Source organism: Budorcas taxicolor, chromosome 22, assembly GCF_023091745.1.
Source record: "Budorcas taxicolor isolate Tak-1 chromosome 22, Takin1.1, whole genome shotgun sequence".
NCBI lineage: Eukaryota > Metazoa > Chordata > Mammalia > Artiodactyla > Bovidae > Budorcas > Budorcas taxicolor.
The window spans coordinates 38,315,429-38,337,011 of NC_068931.1; the positions used below are offsets into that span (position 1 = coordinate 38,315,429).

Here is a 21,583-nt window from a genome sequence, read left to right on the forward strand (position 1 = left end):
ATTTTTGTCTTCCGCATATTTCCCTCTTAGCACATACGTTATACTTTTTTGTTTTTACTCTTTTTAGTGGTTGCCTTAGTAGATTTACAACTGGTCCAAGTTCATTTTCAAATAATACTATATCACTTCTAGAGTATTGAACATACTCTATAATAATTAAGTAGCCCTAATCTTACTTCTTATCCTTTGTATTATTGCTGTCATTCAATTTACTTCTACTAAAGAGTATAAGATATTCATATATATTGTTCCTATTATTGTTTTGAACAAAGTATTACCTGTTAGATCCATTAAGAATAAGACAAAGAAGTTTTTATTTTACTTTCATTTATTCTCTGATGCGCTTCCTTTCTTTATGTAGATCTGAGTTTCTGGCTTATATCATTTTCTTTCTCTCTGAAGAACTTCTTTTAACATTTCTTACAAGTTGGATCTACAAATTTACAAATTTCCTCAATTTTTGTTTGTCTGAGAAAGTTTTTATTCTTTTTTGTCTTTTGAAGGATAGTGTCACAGCATACAGGATTCTAGGTTGGTGTTTTTATCTTTTGATATTAAATATTTCACTGTTTTTTTCTTACTAGTATGATTTTTGAGGAAAAGTTACATACAATCCTTATGTTTGCTCCTCCTTAAGAAAAATGTCTTTCTTCTGGCTTTTTTCAGGATTTTTTCCCTTGGTTTTCTTTGAATATGGTATGCCCAGCTGTGATGAATTGGGCCTTTATCCTGCTTGGCCTTCTATGAGCTTCCTGGATCTGTGGTTTGGTGTCTGACACTAATTTGGGGCCGTTCTCAGTCACTGTTGGTTTAAATATTGCTTCTGTTCCTTTTTCTCTTTTCCTTCTGGTGTTCTCATTATGTATGTTAAACCTTATATAATTGCCTCATTATTCTTGGATATTTTCTTGTGATTTTTTCTCAGGGTTGTTTTTTTTCCCTCTTTGCTTCCAGTTTGGGGAGTTTCTGTTGCTGCATCCTCAAGCTCAGAGGTTCTTTCCTCAGCTGTAGCTTATCTGCTAATGAGCCCATCAAAAGTATGCTTCATTTCTGGTAGTGTTTCTGATCCCTAGCATTTGTTTTTTATTCTTTCTTGGAGTTTCCATCTCTCTGCTAACATTGTTCATCTCTTTTTGTATGCTGTCTACTCTTTCCATTATAGTCCTTAACATTTTAATCATGGTTTAAAAAATACCTGGTCTGATACGTCCAACATTGTTATAGATGCCTCTGGGTTAACGTTTATTCAGTCTTAACAAGTTGTATTTTTACCTTTTAGTATGCCTTGAAGGGTTTCCCTGGTGGCTCAGCTGGTGAAGAATCTGTGTGCAATGTGGGAGACCTGGGTTTGATCCCTAGGTTGGGAAGATCCCCTGGAGGAGGGAATGACAACCCATGCCTTGTAAGTCATTGTTGAAAGATGGACATGATGTAGTGGGTAAAAGGAACTGTGGTGCATAATAAGTGAAGTGAAGTGAAAGTCGCTCAGTCGTGTCTGACTCTTTGTGACCTATACAGCCCATGGAATTCTCCAGGCAAGAATACTGGAGTGGGTAGACTTTCCCTTCTCCAGGGGATCTTCCCAACCCAGGGATCAAACCCAGGTTTCCCACATTGCAGGCAAAAAGGAAAAAGTTGAGCCAAAAGGAAAGCCCAAGCATACTCGAGTGGGTAGCCTATCCCTTCTCCAGTGGATCTTCCCAGCCCAGGAATCAAACCAAGGTCTCCTACATTGCAGGTGGATTCTCTACCAACTGAGCTATCAGGGAAGCCCATGGTGAGTAATAGGTATTTAGTAAATGCAGTGGTAAGGTGAAGGGTGAGGGGAAGCATTTTCTATCCCTATGATTAAGTCAATCAATGAGCCTGTGCCTTTGGACAGTGAATTTCAGCAGTATTTCTCATCCCCTTCCCCTCCCCACTGTGGTACAAGTTTGCAAGAGTGGGCCGAGGTTAGGTATTTCCCTTCTCTCTTCTGATTAGAAACCCAATAGATTAGGCTCTGGGCTTCCCGGGTGGCTCAGAGGTAATGAGTCTGCTTGGCAATTCAGGAGACCTGGGTTTGATCCCTGGGTCAGGAAGATCCCCTGGAGAAGGAAATGGTAACCCACTCCAGTATTCTTGCCTGGAGAATCTTATGGACAGAGGAGCCTAGTGGGCTGCAGTCTGTGGGGTCCCAAAGAGTTGGACCCAACTGAGCAACTGAGCAACAACAATAAGATTAGGCTCTGGTAAGGTAGTTTTCCCCGCAAGCAGAGCTTTTTAGGAACAGAACACTCTGGCATCTTTCAGAATGGTTCCTTCCCCACTCTTTCTTCCAGGAGCACTGGGTGGGGATGGGGCTCTTCTCTGCTTTCGACTGTGGGGACCTGGTAGAGCTGCTGTAGGTGAAACTCATGAACTGTGGAGGCTCTCTCATGACCGGGTCCCCGTAAAGCTTCTGACTGTCAAACTTGTCCTCACTGAGCTGCCAGCAGTTCATCAATCACCATGCAGGTTTTCCTATCCTGGCACTGGTTCCCATGGGGCTTTCTTTTGTGGGTGTCTACTCCAGCAAAAATAAGATCGGGAGCTGACTGTGGCTCAGATCATGAACTCCTTATTGCCAAATTCAGACTTAAATTGAAGAAAGTAGGGAAAACCACTAGACCATTCAGGTATGACCTAAATCAAATCCCTTATGATTATACAGTGGAAGTGAGAAATAGATTTAAGGGACTAGATCTGATAGACAGAGTGCCTGAGAACTATGGATGGAGGTTCGTGACATTGTATAGGAGACAGGGATCGAGACCATCCCTAAGAAAAAGAAATGCAAAAAAGCAAAATGGCTGTCTGAGGAGGCCTTACAAAAAGCTCTGAGAAGAAGAGAAGCGAAAAGCAAAGGAGAAAAGGAAAGATATACCCATTAAAATTAGAGCTACCAAGGGAACATTTCATGCAAAGATGGGCTCAATAAAGGACAGAAATAGTATGGACCTAACAGAAGTAGAAGATATTAAGAGGTGGCAATAATACACAAAAGAACTGTACAAAAAAGATCTTCATGACCCAGAGAATCACGATGGTCTGATCACTCACCTAGAGCCAGACATCCTGGAATGTAAAGTCAAGTGGGCCTTAAGAAGCATCACTACAAACAAAGCTAGTAGAGGTGATGGAATTCCAGTTGAGCTATTTCAAATCCTAAAAGATGATGCTGTGAAAGTGCTGCACTCAATATGCCAGCATATTTGGAAAACTCAGCAGTGGCCACAGGACTGGAAAAGGGCAGTTTTCATTCCAATCCCAAAGAAAGGCAATGCCAAAGAATGCTCAAACTACCACACAACTGCACTCATCTCACATGCTAGTAAAGTAATGCTCAGAATTCTCCAAGCCAGGCTTCAGCAATACGTGAACCGTGAACTCCCTGATGTTCAAGCTGGTTTTAGAAAAGGCAGAGGAACCAGAGATCAAATTGCCAACATCCGCTGGATCATCGAAAAAGCAAGAAGAGTTCTAGAAAAACATCTATTTCTACTTTATTGACTATGCCAAAGCCTTTGACTGTATGGATCACAAGAAACTGGAAAATTCTTCAAGAGGTGGGAATACCAGACCACCTGACTTGCCTCTTGAGAAACCTGTATGCAGGTTAGGAAGCAACAGTTAGAACTGGACATGGAACAACAGACTGGTTCCAAATAGGAAAAGGAGTACGTCAAGGCTGTATATTGTCACCCTGCTTATTTAACTTATATGCAGAGTACATCATGAGACATGCTGGGCTGGAAGAAGCACAAGCTGGAATCAAGATTGCCAGGAGAAATATCAATAACCTCAGATATGCAGATGACACCACCCTTATGGCAGAAAGTGAAGAACTAAAGAGCCTCTTGATGAAAGTGAAAGAGGAGAGCGAAAAAGTTGGCTTAAAGGTCAACATTCAGAAAATGAAGATCATGGCATCCAGTCCCATACTTCATGGCAAATAGATGGGGAAACAGTGGAAACAGTAGCTGACTTTACTTTTTTGGGCTCCAAAATCACTGCAGATGGTGACTGCAGCCATGAAATTAAAAGACACTTACTCCTTGGAAGAAAAGTTATGACCAACCTAGATAGCATATTAAAAAGCAGAGACATTACTTTGTCAACAAATGTCCGTCTAGTCAAGGCTATGGTTTTTCCAGTAGTCATATATGGATGTGAGAGTTGGATTATAAAGAAATCTAAGCACCGAAGAATTGATGTTTTTGAAATGTGTTGGAGAAGATTCTTGAGAGTCCCTTGGACTGCAAGAATATCAAACCACTCAATCCTAAAGAAAATCAGTCCTGAATATTCATTGGAAAGACTGATGCTAAAGATGAAACTCCAGTACTTTGGCCACCTCATGCGAAGAGCTGACTCACTGGAAAAGACCTTGATGCTGGGAAAGATTGAGGGCGGGAGGAGAAGGGGATGACAGAGGATGAGATGGTTGGATGGCATCACCGACTCAATGGACATGAGTTTCAGTAAACTCTGGGAGTTGGTGATGGACAGGAAGGCCTGGCATGCTGTGGTTCATGGGGTTGCAAAGAGTCGGACACGACTGAGCGACTGAACTGAACTGAACTCCAGTAAGTTGTGATTCTCTGTGTGTCTGTGTCTCTCCAGTTCTTAGAGCAGTAATTTGCCCTGTGGCCTCACATCTCTGCCTGGTTTAAGAAGAAATGTGGATTTTTCAATTTGAAAAGTTTCTTAGTTGTGACGACAGAGTGGTGACTTCTAACCTTTTTACCTGGTGGACCAGAAACTGCGTGTTATCTTCGTTTTACATATAAAGAAACCAAGGCACAAAGAAGTTTAATAATTTGATCAAGGCCTCCCAGCTAGTATGTGGTAGTGCCAGGATTTGAATCTCAGGGCTTTTGCTCAGGAATCTGTGCCCTTAACCATCACTGAGGAGAACAAGCAAGTTGGGCCAGTGGGGGAAGGAGAAATGTGTTTTCTTACCATGAGATCTTTCATATCGCCTAAGTTTACATTTTCTTTTGAAAATTTTCTTTTTTTTTAGCCATGCCTTGTGGCATGCCATCTAGCTTCCAGATCAGGGATTGAACCCATGTCCCCTGCGTTGGGAGCTCAGAGTCTTAACCATTAAGACTACCAGGGAAGTCATTACATTTTTTTCAAAACATTTTCTAAAACCGTGAAAGGAACATGTATCAGAAGGTTGGTTTGAAAATGATGATTACTATAACTTGAAGTAGATATAATAATTAAACATTTTAGAGTAAAGGGGGGAAAAATTCACTCCTAAATCTACAATTTTTACAGATTATGTTTCAGTCCTTGTCCATCTTTGTGAATATTATATGTGGGTATTATGTCCTCTTTTTCACTTAACATTGTACCATGGGAATTTCTCCCATGTTTCCGTATCCTCTTTACAAATCATATTTAATAGTTGTATAATAGCCTGTCTTGCCAATGTGCTATAATTTACAAAAGCATTCTTGTTTTACTTGACATTTGACAATTGATAATTTTTTTTACAATAATAGATAATGTTCCATAGTTGTTTCCCTTTCACTGAGTGATTTCATTTAGGATTGCCTCATAAAAGGAATTACTGGGTCGATGTATCTGGATAGATGTATAATTATCACCAATTTTTGTCATATTAATTTCTAGAAGGACTGTACCAATTATCTGGGCTTCCAGCATTGTATAATTATATCAAATATAATAATATAAAATGTTATATGTACATATATGGAAAATCTTTTAGATGCAAGGGTAGTGTCAAACTAAGAGACTATAAAATAAGACCCGTTCCATGAACTGAAACATGGCTTATGCTCAGATTTAAGTTTATGTTACATGGGGCCTTGCATATAGGAGATATTCGATGGAATTTTTTTTTTTTTTGATGTGGACCATTTTTAAAGTATTTATTGAAGTTGTTTCAATATTGCTTCTATTTTATGTTTCAGTTTTTTGTCCTCGAAGCATGTGGGATCTTAACTCCCCAACCAGGGATCAAACCCGCACCCACTCCTTTAGAAGCTGAAGTCTTAACCACTGGACTGCCAGGGAAGTCCCCATAGATATTTATTGATTGGATAGATGATGAATGGATGGATGAATGACATCCAAGTGATTTCTCCTAATTAACACTTAAAAAGTTAGTGACAAAGTCGAAATGATTTCCTGATTTAGGATATAGAGTTCTTTCTCCTATGATAACTGCATTCTTACCCCCATCCAGTCAACAGTTAACTATATACTTAGTATATGAAAAGCATGATCTGGAAGCTGAGGGTTCTGTGTTATCAGTAAACATAGTCCCATCCATCATGGTCCTCACAGTTTGACTGGGAAACTCACCTACCTCTCTGGACCAAATCGTCATTATAAAATGAAGATGCTGACCTCAGAAGTTCCCTTCAGCTTCTGGATTCAGTGATCTTCTCAAACTCTAAATTTCTTACTTCTGGATACTAAGACTCTAAGCATATTTTAAAGAGCAATCTAAAAGGACTTTCTTGGTGGTCCAGTAGTTGAGAGTCCGCTTGCCAAAGCAGGGGACACGGGTTCTGACCCTGATCTGGGAAGATTCCACATGCAGCACAGCGGCTAAACCTGTGTCTTCCACATCCACTGAGCTGCTACAGAAGCCTGTGCGCCCTGGAGCTTGTGCTCTGAAGCAACAGCAGCCACCGCAATGAGAAGCCCTCATCTTGCAGCTAGAGAAAGCCTGTGTGCAGTGATGAAGACCCAGTGCAGCCAAAAATAAATAAATTAAAAAAAATTTTTTAATCTAGCTTTTTTTTTTTTAAGAGCACCCTAAAGAAACTCCTGTCTGCGTAATGACAGGAAGTCTTCTTCCTACTCCTCATTTGTTCTTTTGTTCATCATTCTTTGAGCACATGGTAAACATGAGCCACTATTTAGTTCTAGGAATAAGGAAGAAAAAAAAAGAGAAAGTCCTCTTCTCTTAAAACGTCTTGTCATCTAAGATGGGAAAGCTTTCTGAAGAGGAGTAGTCTGGGACACAGCGGTACTTCACACAATGCTCTTATGTATGTGTGAACGGGATGTGCTTGTTCTGCCGTCAGAGAGGGGAGAGGCTCCCCTTTGCTCCTCTCTTGAGTTTCTGCGGCTGGACCAATCATAACATTGACACAAGACAGATTTACAGGAGAAAAAGAAAAATTTAATTTGTGTGCACAGAGGTCGCAGAGAAATGGAACCTAAGAAGTGGCCAAAGCAAATAGCCTTTTACTTTGTAGACAAAGAAGCAATAAATTTGAGAGGGAGTGACAGGACAAAGAAACAGGTTTGGGTGTTTAATTAGTAAGGAATTTAAGCAGAGTTTGGACTTGGGTAATGATTTAATGAAGAAATAACAAGAGTGCAGGCTTCTCGGCCCTGAATCCTGTCTCTGGTGATAACAATATCTTTCCAGCTCCCAGTACAAGAAGGGCACCTTTCATGTGGAAGATTTATTTCCTGCTTTCAGGGATTCTAGAGAAGGTAAAGGTATCATTCTTTGCATTGGCTGTTCCTTAAGTAATTTTAATTCAAACTAATCATCATGCTATTGAAGCCTATTTTGGGCCCCAATACTACTATTCTGGGACTTCCCAGGTAGCACTAGTGGTAAAGAACCCACCTTCCAGTGCAGGAGACATAAGAGATGTGGGTTCAATCCCTGGGTCAGGAAGATCGCCTGGAAGAAGGCATGGCAACCCACTCCAGTATTCTTGCCTGGAGAATCCCATGGACAGAAGAGCCTGGCGGGCTACAGCCCATAGTGTGGCAAAGAGTCGGGCACGACTGAAGCAACTTAGCATGCACTACTATTCTAGCTAAAACATAAATAAAATGGTCTCCAGTATTAACAGAGAAAGGAACAGCTAATACTGACTTAGGCTTACCCTCTAATGCTCCCAGAAGCTAATGGGAATTATCACTGAATATTGAAGGTTTATCATGGGAAAAAATACTTGTATTTTTGTACTTGCCAACATCAAGATGAAAGAGGATGAACGGTAGACTCACCATTTCTCTTCTTCTACTTGCACTCCTACGGACTGGAACTTACTGGGTGCTTTATTTCCCCCTGTTTTGTCAGGTTCTTCAGCATCATCCACCTGAAGAAACAGCCACAAGTAGAGGTGCTCTATTTTAGTCATCTTGCTTGAAAAACAAAGTCTCATTTCATTAGAAACATCTGTAGTATTACTGGAATGTTTGGTAATGTGTTCAATCTTTGTGTATTTGATGAACAGCGTCACTACATAATTAGCGTGCACTTTGACTCTGCTGATCTTAATAAAATGCAGTTTTGTTCACTCCTAAGTTGCCCAATAAATGTCTGATTCCTGCAGAGATTTGTTAGGATGTACTTACTTGTGAGCACTATATTAGGAGGAAGTACCTCATGGGATGGGCTTCCCTGATAACTCAGATGGTAAAGAATCCACCTGTAATGCAGGAGACCCTTGTTCGATCCCTGGGTCAGGAAGATCCTTTGGAGAAGGGATAGGCTACCCACCCCAGTATGCTTGGGTTTCCCTTGTGGCTCAACTAGTAAAGAATCTACCTGCAATGAGGGAGACCTGGGTTTGATCCCTGGGTTGGGAATATCCCCTGGAGAAGGTAAAATCTACCCACTCCAGTATTCTAGCCTGGAGAATTCCATGGACTACAGTCCATGGGGTCACAGAGTCAGACATGACTGAGCGACTTTCACTTTCACCTCATGGGATTGTGCTTTTTACAGTTTTGAATTTGCACATAACAAAATAGAAAAGAAGGAAGAAATTTCACTTATTGTAGTTAGAATTGTTGATACTGGGATATTTAGCTGTAAACTTATTAAGATAAATTGTAGAGTACTTCATTTTTTCCCCCTTAAATTAGGGAATTGACTTTGGATATCACTCCATAGCTTCTAAATAGCTATGTGTATGTTATAATTCATATAGAAAATATATCTAAATATAACTGATAGCTTATGTGACAGATCAGACCCAACCCAAATATGAAACAAATTTTGTGACTATTCAGAGCAGTCAGTCTTATTCATCTTTTTTCTTAATAAATTATTTCTTTTCTAAAAATAAAAACAATTTAATGTAAGTCTTATAAAACTAAAACACAACTACTGAGTCTGAGAGCCACAACTAGTGAAGTCCATGTGCCTAAAGTCCATGCTCTGCAACAAGAGAAGCCACTGCAATGAGAAGCCCACACACTGCAACTAGAGAAAGCCCACATGCAGCAACAATGACCCAGTACAACCATAAAAGAAAAAGAACCAGGATGCTCCATGCCCTGAGAAAAGGAGAAGGAAAGGAAGCAGGGGTCCGAGGACGGCAGAGGAGGCTGCTGTGTCCTGTTCTGGGCTGCCCTCCACATCCAGACGCATAGTTTATTTGCATCAAAGTGTTGTAATCTTCTTAAGCTTTAGTCATTGCCAGTAAATCTATCTCTGACTTTAATCCCCTTAGATCCAAATATTGACAAATGTCACCTCTCTCATATAGTGTGTGGGGTAATCTATTTAAACTTTTTTAAAATAATTAATAATAATAGTTGCTGTTGCATTGGTACTTTATAGGTTATAATACAAACTGATGGGTACAATATATGTAAAGTTCAAAACATAGTGCCTGGCCTACTAAGGGCTCAATAAATATTGGGCTGAGTTGTTAGTATTATCCTCCTTTAAATGTTAGTCAGTCAGTCGTGTCTGACTCTGCCACCCCATGGACTGTAGCCTGCCAGGCTCCTCTGTCCATGAGATTTCCCAAGCAAGAATACTGGACTGGGTTGCCATTTCCTCCTCCAGGGGATCTTCCCAACCCAGGGATTGACCCCACATCTCCTGCATTGCAGGCAGATTCTTTACCATCTGAGCCACCAGAGAATGAGCAAAAAAAGTAACAGTGATAATAACTTGAAGTGAAGTGAAAGTCACTCAGTGGTGTCTGACCCTTTATGATCCCATGGACTATACAGTTCATGGAATTCTCCAGGCCAGAATACTGGAGTGGGTATCGGTTCCCTTCTCCAGGGGATCTTCCCAACCCAGGGATTAAACCCAGGTCTCTCGAATTTTGGGCGTATTCTTTACCAGCTGAGCCACCAAGGAAGCCCATCCTCCTTTAAGATGATTATCCAAACGATGCTAAAATTGTATCATCTGCCATGGGCGTTCTTAGTTTTTTTCAGGACAGAGATTTAATTAATCCTGCAACATATTTCTAAATTCTTTTCCAGATGAGGAAACTATTAAGTAATTGGCCTAAGTTCGCATAGGTTGTGAAGTAAATGATTATAATGTTGACTATTAGATATAGATTAAATTTAAAATGTTGGAAAAGATTTGAGAATCCTGACCCTAAAAAGGTAAACTGTGAGAAGGAGTCCGAGGACTTAGTAATAATCTCACATATCTGCGGGATTCAGATTTAAGTTGGATTTCAGTGCAATGAAATTTGATGACCATTTTGTAGCCTAAATTGTAGTGTACTTGTTGCTCCGTCGCTAAGTCATGTCCGATTCTTTGCAACCCCACGGACTGCAGCCCACCAGGCTTCCCTGTATTCCACTATCTTGTGGACTTTGTTCATGTCCTTTGAGTCAGTGATGGTATCTAATCATCTCATCCTCTGGCACCCTCTTTTCCTTCTGCCTTCTATTATTATTCTTCATCAAAGAAGCTGCATCATGTGGTCACATTAAATGCGAAGGTATAGGGATCTTCCTGATGGTCCAGTGGTTAAGACTTCAAGCTGCCAATGTAGGGGGCATGGGTTTGGTCCCTGCTTAGGGAACTAAGATCCCACATGCCATGTGGCATAGCCAAAAGATAAAAAATAAATTAATTAAAAATAAATGTGAAGGTACAATCTAGGCTCTGTCAACACAAGATGTGTGATGTTGGGTTCTCATTTCTAGGGTAGAGGTGATCATACCACCTATACCAGAAGGCTGGTGTAGGGGCTGGATGAGACAACCATATAAAGCTTGCAGTCCTCTCATAATAATTTCTGTAGCTGTGAAAAAGGGTCAAAGAAGAGCAAGAACAATTCTTTGGCTCACTAAAATATCCATATATTCAAGAAGCAGTGCAGTCTCTGAAACAACGTCTTTGTTCTCAATATTTTCTGTGAATTTCAGAATAGTTCCATCTTACTGGCTAATAATAATAATAATACAAGTTGGATGTCATATAGTGCATGAATGCTTTATTATTTGGAGAGTTACCTAACCAACCAGCGGACCTAGAAAGTGATAAGACAGAAGCTTTTAAATGAAATGAACAATAAGACTGATAAATAATTACCTTTAAATTGTTAAGTGAAAAAAAAGGCAAGATATAGACTAGTGAGAGGTATATGCTGCTAATATTTGGGTTAAAAAAAAGGGTATAAATAAAACATATGTGGTTGACTATGCGCAAAATAGGGCTTCCCTGGTAGCTCAGCTGGTGAAGAATTTGCCTGAGATGCAAGAGGCCCCAGTTCAATTCCTGGGTCAGGAAGATCACCTGGAGAAGGGATAGGCTACCCGCTTCAGTATTCTTGGGCTTCCCTGGTGGCTCAGACAGTAAAGAATCCACCTGTAATGCCTGAGACCTGGGTTCAATCCCTGGGTTGGGAAGATCCCCTGAAGGAGGGCATGGCAACCCACTCCAGTATTCTTGCCTGGAGAATCCCCATGGACAGAGGAGCCTGGTGGGCTATATAGTCCACAAGGTCACAAAGAGTCAGACATGACTGAGCGACTAAGCACGTGTGCAAAATAACCCTGCAGGGAGATGCAAATACTGGTAATATTAATTTTCTCCAGAAAGGAGAACTGACTGGTTATTCCTTCTCCCCTGGAGAAGGAAATGGCAACCCAGTCTAATATTCTGGCCTGAGAAATCCCACAGACAGAGGAGCCTGGCTGGCTACAGTCCATGGGGTCGCAAAGAGTTGGACACGACTTAGCAAGTAAACGAACAACAGCAAAATGGACATAATATAAAATTCTCCATATTAACCTGTTTTAAGTGTCCATTTTAAGTGGCATTAAGTACATCCACATCATTGCACTACCAGCAGCATTATCTATCCCCAGAATCTTTTTTCATCATCCCTAACTGAAACCCTCACAGAAAGCTGCATTCTGTAAACTCAGTCCTCCAAATAACCCTAGGTGGGCTATATTAGAAAACAGACTCCGGAAGATGAAATAATTTGCCTGGGACAACACAGAGGCGGGACCTCTGCTCTTCCCCACTCCTCAGAATCCTCTGGGCGGTGGGAGGGAATCAGCTCCTGGAATGTGGTTGGGGTGAGGGTGGGTGGAGGCTGGCTCCAGACCCTGGCCTCCTGCAAGGTCACCTGGTCCCAAGCCACCAGTGCTGCAAGTTCTTGTAGGAAGCCTGACAGCTCGTGCCATGGTAACCTGTGGGTTACATAAAAGCATCTGAGTTGTTGCTACCAGAGAAAGTCTAATTGCCCTTTCAAAGTGGACGCTGCAGAGTGGATGGCAAACATCCATCATCGCTGTGAAAACGTACCCCATGCCCGCTCTCAGATGTGCCTTAGAGTTGGTTCAGCATGGACAGATTTATTGGCCGCCATGTCAGGAAGTTATTATTCAAAGGGCACCTGCAGAATGGTACAGCACAACAAAAAAAAGCAGGGGGGAAAGAATGACTCTTCTACATGGATGGAAGGAACCTTCCAGCAGGGTAAGCCAAGCTGAACTGATCAGCCCAAGAATCAGTCTGATCTTATCACCTGACAGCAGAAAACAGTGATGTGAGCTGAGAAGCCTGCCAAGAGTCTCTGCCTTTTTAATGACATGTATGATTAAGCAACCCACAATCACACTGACCCTGGCGCACATTCTTCCCTCACGATGCTGTGATGTGAGTTATTGCTTTCCACGCTCTCCGTCCCTTTTGGTTTCACTGGTAATCACTCCCACGTCTGTGTGAAGTAGTTCCCATTTTTGTTCTCATATGGTTACTCAGTAGCATCAAACACACCGTAACACCACCCAGCAACCCAGGTTTTTCTTGGATGCCCACTCTTTTTTTGAGACTCCAAATGTGCATCAGGAATTGAGGGCACTTCATGTTTGATATTGCATCCATGTTTGTTTAATTATCATCCCCTTGTCTCACAACATTCAATTTGAAGAACAAAAATAAAAGCAGCTAATCAACTATTCTTCAATTTTTAAAAAATGGAATATTTTTGGGAAAAAAATTGCTAATAATGTTTATTGACAAAACACTTTCATAATTTTTTTAAATCACTTTTTTTTGGCGGGGGCGGGGGGTGGGCAGGGGCGGCCACATGGCTTACAGAATCTTAGTTCTCTGACCAAGGTTTGAACCTGCACCCGTGGCAGTGAAATCGTGGAGTCCTAACCACTGGACCACCAGGGAACTCCCTAAAATTACATTTAACTTAGGGGAGTCCAGAGCCAATAATTTGAGAGTGGTTCTACAATGGCTACATCATCCAAAATGGCAAGAGAGCAAACCTTCTGGAAAACAAAAAGTTTACATTTCTTGATTTTGGGTTCCTATTTCAAAGGACAGAAAGTGAAGTTGTTGGGACTTCCCTTGTGGTACAGTGGTTAAGAATCCGCCTGCCGGGACTTCCCTGGTGGTCCAGTGGTTAAGACTTTGCAGGGGGTGCAGGTTCGAGCCCTCATCAGGGAGCTAAGATCCCACATGCCTTGTGGACAAAAAAGCAAAACATAAAACGAAGCAATATTGTAACAGAGTCAATAAAGATTAAAAAAAAAAAAATCTGCCTGCCAATCCAGGGGTCCGCAAAGATTCCACATGCTATGCAGCAACTAAGCCCATACAACACAACTACTGAGCCCGTGCTTCCCAACAAGAGAAGCTCCCGCAACGAGAAGCCCTCACACGGCAAATGGAGAGTCGTCCCTGCTCACTGCAACTAGAGAAAGCCTGTGCGCAGCAACAAAGACCAGAGCAGCCAAAAATAACTCACTCAGTCGTGTCCGACTCTGCAACCCCATGGACTATACAGTCCATGGAGTTCTCCAGGTCAGAATACTGGAGTGGGTAGCTGTTGCCTTCTCCAGGGGGTCTTCCCAACCCAGGGATTGAACCCAAGTCTCCCGCATTGCAGGCAGATTCTTTACCAGCTGAGCCACCAGGGAAGCTCCCCAACATGTAACTAATTAATTAATTTTTTTTAAGAAAGGGAGGCTGTTACCTGGATCCCAATGGACAGGCATCTGTTTTTCTTGAAGTGGTCCTTCTTCCTGTCCTCTGCAGCGACAGTAGCCATGGCGGTGGTGGTGGTGGCGGTGGTGGCGTTGTTGCCCATGTGTTGACTCGCAGGGCCGTGGATCTGGGCATTGGCGGCTTCGATGGCGGCTGTCAGAGCCTTCATACTGTCCAGGCTCTCCGTGGAGTTGCTCAGTCCAGACTGGCTGATAATATCCCCTCGCTGGCCCTGTCCGTCCATGTAGGCATCCTGGGCTGACTCTGTGCTACTCTGGGCTGTGATAGAAATGAAAGGTTTCGTGGTAGTTCTGGGTGGGACTGGAGGTGGTGTCTTCTTATATGTTGTAATGCAAGATGACACTGGAAGACAGTGAAAACAAAGACACTGATTTCTGCATGGGTTTTAACTGCTGATACTGTAACTGACACCCATTGGATATTAGGGCCCACAAAACACATCTAGACATTGAACGTGAAAGCAGGTCTGTTGATAGACTAAGGTCCCTGCTTAGGGGGCAGATGTGGGCCTCCTTAAAGGTGACACCCCCCACAGGACTGAAGGAGAAGGACTGAAAAACACCAATCTCTGAGATGGAAGTTTCTGAAACAGAGATTAATATGAACCGACATAAAACAGACAGGACTGGCCATCTGTAGAAATCTTCCCAGGCAACAGGGAACCCTGAGAAATAATGAGTAACACAGATGAGGCCAGGGGCAGTCTGCCTTCTTGGGAAAATATTAACCACAGCTAACACTGAGCAAAGTAACTCATGGAGAAGATTCTGGCGGTTCATAAAGAACATTGAAGAAAAAAAAGAACATTGGAAAAAAGAAGAAAGCAAAGAGGTTGTGAGCCTGTGTGTTCTAACCCTGAGAACAGGGCAAAGTGCTGGTGGAGGGGGTTTGGAGGGGGAAGGAGGGGGTTGGGGAGGGGTGAGCTGAGCACACTGCCACGCTGCTGCTGCTGCTAAGTCGGGTCAGTCGTCAGTCTGTCCGACTCTGTGCAACCCCGTAGACGGCAGCCCACCAGGCTCCCCGTCCCTGGGATCCTCCAGGCAAGAATGCTGGGGTGGGTTGCCACCGCCTTCCCCAGCACACTGTCATAACCTGCAAATGGTGTTCACCTGCACTCAGATCCTCCTCCCTTTCTTCCTGCCTTTCTTTTCCTTTCTCTTCCCTCCCCCCCTCCTCCTTTCCTTCCTTCCCTTTTCCGGGTATATGCTCACTATATAAACTTATGTTTTGAGTTGTGGTGTTGTTTCTGAGAGGGAGGACACTGCACGTACATCTCCTATTATAAAATATGTAAAATATTGTAAAAATGCACCCGCTAGTGGGAGATTGGACTTCCTGGTGGATCGGACGGTAAAGTGTCTGCCTGCGATGTGGGAGACCCGGGTTCGATCCCTGGGTCAGGAAGATTCCCTGGAGAAGGAAATGGCAACCCACTCTAGTACTCTTGTGTGGAAAATTCCATGGACGGAGGAGCCAGGTAGGCTACAGTACATGGGGTCGCAAAGAGTCGGGTGCGACTGAGCAACGTAAATTTCACTTTCACTTAGTGGGAGACCAGCCCTCAGGCAGCCCATAGGAGCCCGCTCCCTGAAGCGCTGTCCTTCAGGGGATGTGATCAAACTGGGTGCCTGGGTCGGTGCAGCCACCAGCCCCTCCCTGCAAGCATCTGAGGATGACCCCTGGGTCTTGACGAAGCTGGATACACTATTCTCAGCTTTGCATGTATGGAGCACGATGGAGGAAAACAAAGAAATGAAGGAAGTTTCGAAGTGTGAACTAGCCCCTCGGTAAAGAACAAGTCCTTAACCAGCTTTCCACAGACCCCTTAAAAAGTGGTTCAGACTATGGTGTTTCCTTCACTTTCTCCCCCATCTCATTCCCAGCCCCACCCCCAGCCTTTCCCTTTGGGACTGTTGTTAACACTAACACCAAATGCCAGTTAGTTACCCATGGTTCTAACTGCCACTTGGGCTATCTAGTTGAATGAAATACTTGCTTCAATATTCAGGGTGTCTCTGGAGATCACTAAAAAAAGTGTCCTGTGATGAACAGTGGACAGGAAGATTGATTTTCTCTGTCCTGCTGTTCTGCTGCCCTGTGATTTGGCATAATTTCCTAACCCATAAAAGACAGGGACAGAGATACTTTACTACGTCCTAGGGGTTATCTGAGAGTTGAAGGAAGAGGAAAGCACAGATGTCACATTTCGGTATCACGTGTGCTCAGAAAGCGGAGGCAATGAGAATAATGGACATGTAGCTGCTGTTTAGTTACCTGGGGCTGGCAGATGCTCCCCCAGGAAAACCTTCCATCCCAGCTCTGCATGAGTCACACAGCTTTACATTTGGACACAGCTCAGCAGTCTGCACTCCATCCTCCACAGTTTTTAGCTAAGGTACCTGAGAGATAATAAGGCCAGCAGAGGCTCACGGTGGCCAGTGGAGGCAGAGCTGGAGCAGGACTAGGCTGGGCTCAGGTTCCCCAAGAGCACAGGGAGGCCAAGGGATGCAGACAGGTGCATGGTTGATGGCTCCCCTCACTTGACTGAGTTTCCTGCACAGTAACCACAAGGGAGCTACCTTCCGATTCCCAGGAATTTTGGAGGGGACAACACTCAGTGTCACTTACTCATCTGCAGACCAGAGTGGGTGGGACAGGGAGTGACCATCATTAGGGTGTGTGTGTTAGTCACTCAGTCGTGTCTGACTCTTTGTGATTCCATGGACTATTAACTTGCCAGGTTCCTCTGTCCACGGGATTCTTCAGGCAAGAATACAGGGGTGGGTTGCCATTTCCTTCTCCAGGGGATCTTCCAGACCCGGGGATCAAACTGGTGTCTCCTGCACTGCAGGTGGATTCTTTACCGCCTGAGTCACCATCTGATCTAAGAAAATAGATCATCTTGGGAGTTCTCCTACAGTGTGAACTCATTATTTTGTCAAAATGGGTTCTCCACACATTCTGCCCACTGATACACCAACAAAATGAAATGCCACCTTCCAACATCAGATGTCTGGTATTCTGGATAATCTTTTGATTGCTTGTCAGCTATTTCCTTTCAGCATGAATAATCAAAACAGGATAACACAGCCAAATACAGTATCATATCATTTGCTGTGATTTACAGTAAAAATCCTGCCACAATGTGATACCTGTGATTTGGGGGGGTTGGGGCTGCTAAGTCGCTTCAGTCGTGTCCGACTCTGTGCAACCCCATAGATGGCAGCCCACGAGGCTCCCCCATCCCTGGGATTCTCCAGGCAAGAACACTGGAGTGGGTTGCCATTTCCTTCTCCAATGCATGAAAGTGAAAAGTGAAAGTGAAGTTGCTCAGTCGTGTCCCACTCTTAGCAACCCCACGGACTGTGGCCCACCAGGCTCCTCCATCCATGGGCTTTTTCAGGCAAGAGTGCTGGAGTGGGGTGCCATTGCCTTCTTGGGGTGGGGGTGGGAAGTGTCACATTATTCCTAGAGTAATGATGGGGTTGGCTACACCTCCTCATAGGGCCAAATGCAACTTGGCGCCATCTAGTGACCATTATCATCTCTTCCATGTCAATAGGAATCATGTCAATGATTCTGGAGGCTGACCACCTCACCTGCCTCCTGAGAAATCTGCATGCAGGTCAGAAAGAGACAGTTAGAACTGGACATGGAACAACAAACTGGTTCCAAATTGGGAAAAAGAAGTACATCAAGGTTGTATATTGTCACCCTGCTTATTTAACGTATATGCAGAGTACATCACGAGAAATGCCAAGCTCGATGAAGTACAAGCTGGAATCAGGATTGCTGGGAGAAATAGCAATAACCTCAGATGTGCAGATGACACCACCTTTATGGCAGAAAACGAAGAAGAACTAAAGAGCCTCTTGATGAAAGTGAAAGAGTGAAAAAATTGGCTTAAAACTCAACATTCAGAAAACTAAGATCATGGCATCTGGTTCCATCACTTCATGGCAAATAGATGGGGAAACAGTGGAAACAGTGGCTGACTTAATTTTGGGGGGCTCCAAAATCACTGCAGATGGTGACTTCAGCCATGAAATTAAAAGACGCTTGCTCCTTGGAAGAAAAGCTGACCAACCTAGACAGTGTATTAAAAAGCAGAGACATTACTTTACCAACAAAGGTCCGTCTAGTCAAAGCTATGGTTTTTCCAGTAGTCATGTATGGATGTGAGAGTTGGACTGTGAAGAGAGCTGAGTACTGAAGAACTGATGCTTTTGAACTGTGGTGTTGTACAAGACTCTTGAGAGTCCCTTGGACTGCAAGGAGATCAAACCAGTCCATCCTAAAGGAAATCAGTCCTGAATATTCACTGGAAAGAGTGATGCTGAAGCTGAAACTCCAATACTTTGGCCATCTGATGTGAAGAACTGACTCATTGGAAAAGACCCTGATGCTGGGAAAGATTGAAGGCAGGAGGAGAAGGGGACGACAGAGGATGAGATGGTTGGATGACATCATAAACTCGATGGACATGAGTTTGAGTAAGCCCTGGGAGTTGATCATGCACACGGAAGCCTGGTGTGCTACAGTCCATGGGGTTGCAAAGAGTCGGACACTGCTGAGCGACTGAACTGAAGGAACTGGAGGCTTGGACCAACAGGGACTTTTAGGGCAGCGGCAGCGATGTTAGGCATCTACTAGGGTCAGACTGGACAGAAAGAAACCCTGGGACATTGCTTCCCCAACAGGTTGGTCAAGCCCCAGTGCCCAAAGGAGGTGAGAATTTGTGACTGGCTGCCTCTGAAACAGGGAACCGTCTGCCATGGGGTCTCACACCCCAGAGGCTTCAGTGTTGTCATCATTGTTCAGTCGCTCAATTGTGTTAGACTCTTTATGACCCCATGCACTGCAGCACACCAGGCTTCCTTGTCCTTCACCATCTCCCAGAGTTTGCTCAAACTCATGTCCATTGAGTCAGTGATGCCATCCAGTCATCTCATCCTCTGTCACCCCCTTCTGCCCTCAATCTTTCCCAGCATCAGGGTCTTTTCCAAGGAGTTGGCTCTTCACATCAGGTGGCCATAGTATTGGAGCTTCAGCTTTAGCATCAGTCTTTCCAATGAATATTCAGGGTTGATTTCCTTTAGGATTGACTGGTTTGATTTCCTTGCAGTCCAAGGGACTCTCAAGAGTCTTCTCCAGCACCACAATTCAAAAGCATAAATTCTTTGGCACTTGGCCTTCTTTATGGCCCAACTATCACATCTGTATATGCTACTGGAAAAAGCATAGCTTTGACAATATGGACCTTTGTTAGCAAAATGATGTCTCTGCTTTTTAATATGCTAAGTTTGTCATAGCTGTTCTTTCAGGGGTTTTACTGTGATTTTTACTGGTGTGTATAGCCTGGCATGATTCTGTCAGGGTTATTGGAGTCAAAGAAGTACCACCTGTCAGTCATCAAATAGGAAGTTAAAAAAAATTCAGATCTCTTAGATCGTACTTTGAGGACAAAACTCAGACAACTACATCCCCCAATTTTCTCAGCATAACTCTTTCTTCATTTTGCAAACTGAACACTTCCTTCTGTCTTTCCCCCCCCCTTCTTCTAAATTCTGCTTTCACGATTCAGCACCACAAATGATTTATAATCCACTGAGGGGGCATCCCTGGTGGTCTAGTGGTTAAGAATCTGCTTGCCAATGCAGGGGACACGGGTTTCATCCCTGTTCTGGAAGATTCCACATGCCATGGGATAGCTAAGCCCATGCGCCAAAACTACTGAGCCTACATGCCCTAGAGCCTGTGCTCTCCAACACGAGAAGCCACTGCAATGAGAAGCCTGAGCACCCCAACAAAGAGTAGCCCACACTCCCCAAAATTACAGAAAGTCCATATGTGGCAACGAAGATCCAATGCAGTCCAAAACAAATAACGAAATAAAGCCTTCTGTCTAAAAAAAAGAAAAAGAATCCACTGAGGTCTGAGCTCTAGGAGATGTGTAGTAGAGTGAGGCCCAAGGATGGGGAAGTTAATAAATCTCGTCAAGACAGAAACAGAAAGTGAGGGGCTTACATGCAGTAAGGGAAACACTTCATTTAAGAGGAACATTCTCAAAAAGATTGATTAAAAAAATGCACATGGTCCTTCTATTCAGTGGAACTTGAAAAATAAATTATGCTATTGATTTAATCATTATGGCTGCTTTCTTTTGTCTGGCTTCCCTGGTGGGTCAGATGGTAAAGAATCCTCCTGCCAAGCAGGAGACCCAGATTTGATTCCTGGGTTGGGAAGATCCCTTGGAGAAAGAAATGTCAACCCACTCCAGTATTCTTGCCTGGAGAATCCCATGGACAGAGAAGCCTGGCGGGCTGCTGTCCATGGAGTCCCAAAAAGTTGGACAGGACTGAACAACTAACACTTATTTCACTTTCACACTTTCCCCCAGCAGTCCAGTGGTTAAGACTTTGTGCTCCCAATACAGGGGGCCTCGAGTTCCATTCTTCGCCAGGGAACTAGATCCTACATGTCGAAACTAAGCATTCACATGCCACAAGCAAAGATCCCATGAGACAACGAAGGGCAAAGATGCCTCCTGCAGCAACAAAGACCCAGAGCAGCCAGATAAATATAAAAAAAAATATAAAGGGACCGAAATGGTATTTCTTCATTGCCATTAAAAAAGAATTCAATAGACATGGTCTCCTGACCCAGGAATATGGATCTCACTGAACCCATTTGTTTGATAGTAAGACTGAGGCTCAGGGCAGGTAACTAACTTCGCTGAATCATGCCACTCCCAGATGCTCACAGGGCCTCAAATCCCAGCTCTTACCACCTGTGTTCATCTGCCTAGTAAACCTTCCCTGAAACATCGTGTCCAGTAGAGGACAATGCTCTCCAAGAGGACCTCCAGGAAACTGCTTCTAACTCAGTTGTCTGGGTCTAAGATATGGAGGATGACTACATTTCGAGTGGTCAGCAAGGGGTGCCCAGCTGCGACCTTAAAACGCTGCAAAAGGAGAGAAACTGCACAAAAACAAAATACACAGGGAAAAATCGCTCCCTTGTTTCAAAATATTTACAGCTTAACGTTTCCAGGCCACCCAGAGTGTGGTGGTCAGCGGTCTGCGACCTGCCGGCCCCACGGTGAGGAGGCGGTGATCAGAGGGCTGTGGGGGACGGGGACTGGGCGCAGGGCTCCTGGGGGGGCGGTGGGGTCGCGGAGGCAGGGCTTCTGCTGGCCTCTTTCCTGGTTAGTTTTGGCTCAAGGGCTGTGGCCAGGAGACCGATTTCCACCAGAGCCACCCTCCACGTAAACCGCAGAAAGGAGTTAAACTTTTCCTCCTTGTTAAG

General features: G+C 43.7%; 1 protein-coding gene across 1 annotated transcript in view; it reads right to left on the bottom strand.

The window, feature by feature from the left end:
* Positions 1-21,583, bottom strand: part of DLGAP1 (DLG associated protein 1) — a 299,073-nt gene that overhangs the window by 38,573 nt on the left and 238,917 nt on the right. Inside the window, exons 6-7 of the mRNA XM_052660275.1 lie at positions 14,244-14,617; positions 8,038-8,129 (exon numbers count right to left, since the gene is read on the bottom strand). Coding sequence (XP_052516235.1) covers positions 8,038-8,129; positions 14,244-14,617 — 466 coding nt within the window. The remainder of the gene's footprint in view (positions 1-8,037; positions 8,130-14,243; positions 14,618-21,583) is intronic.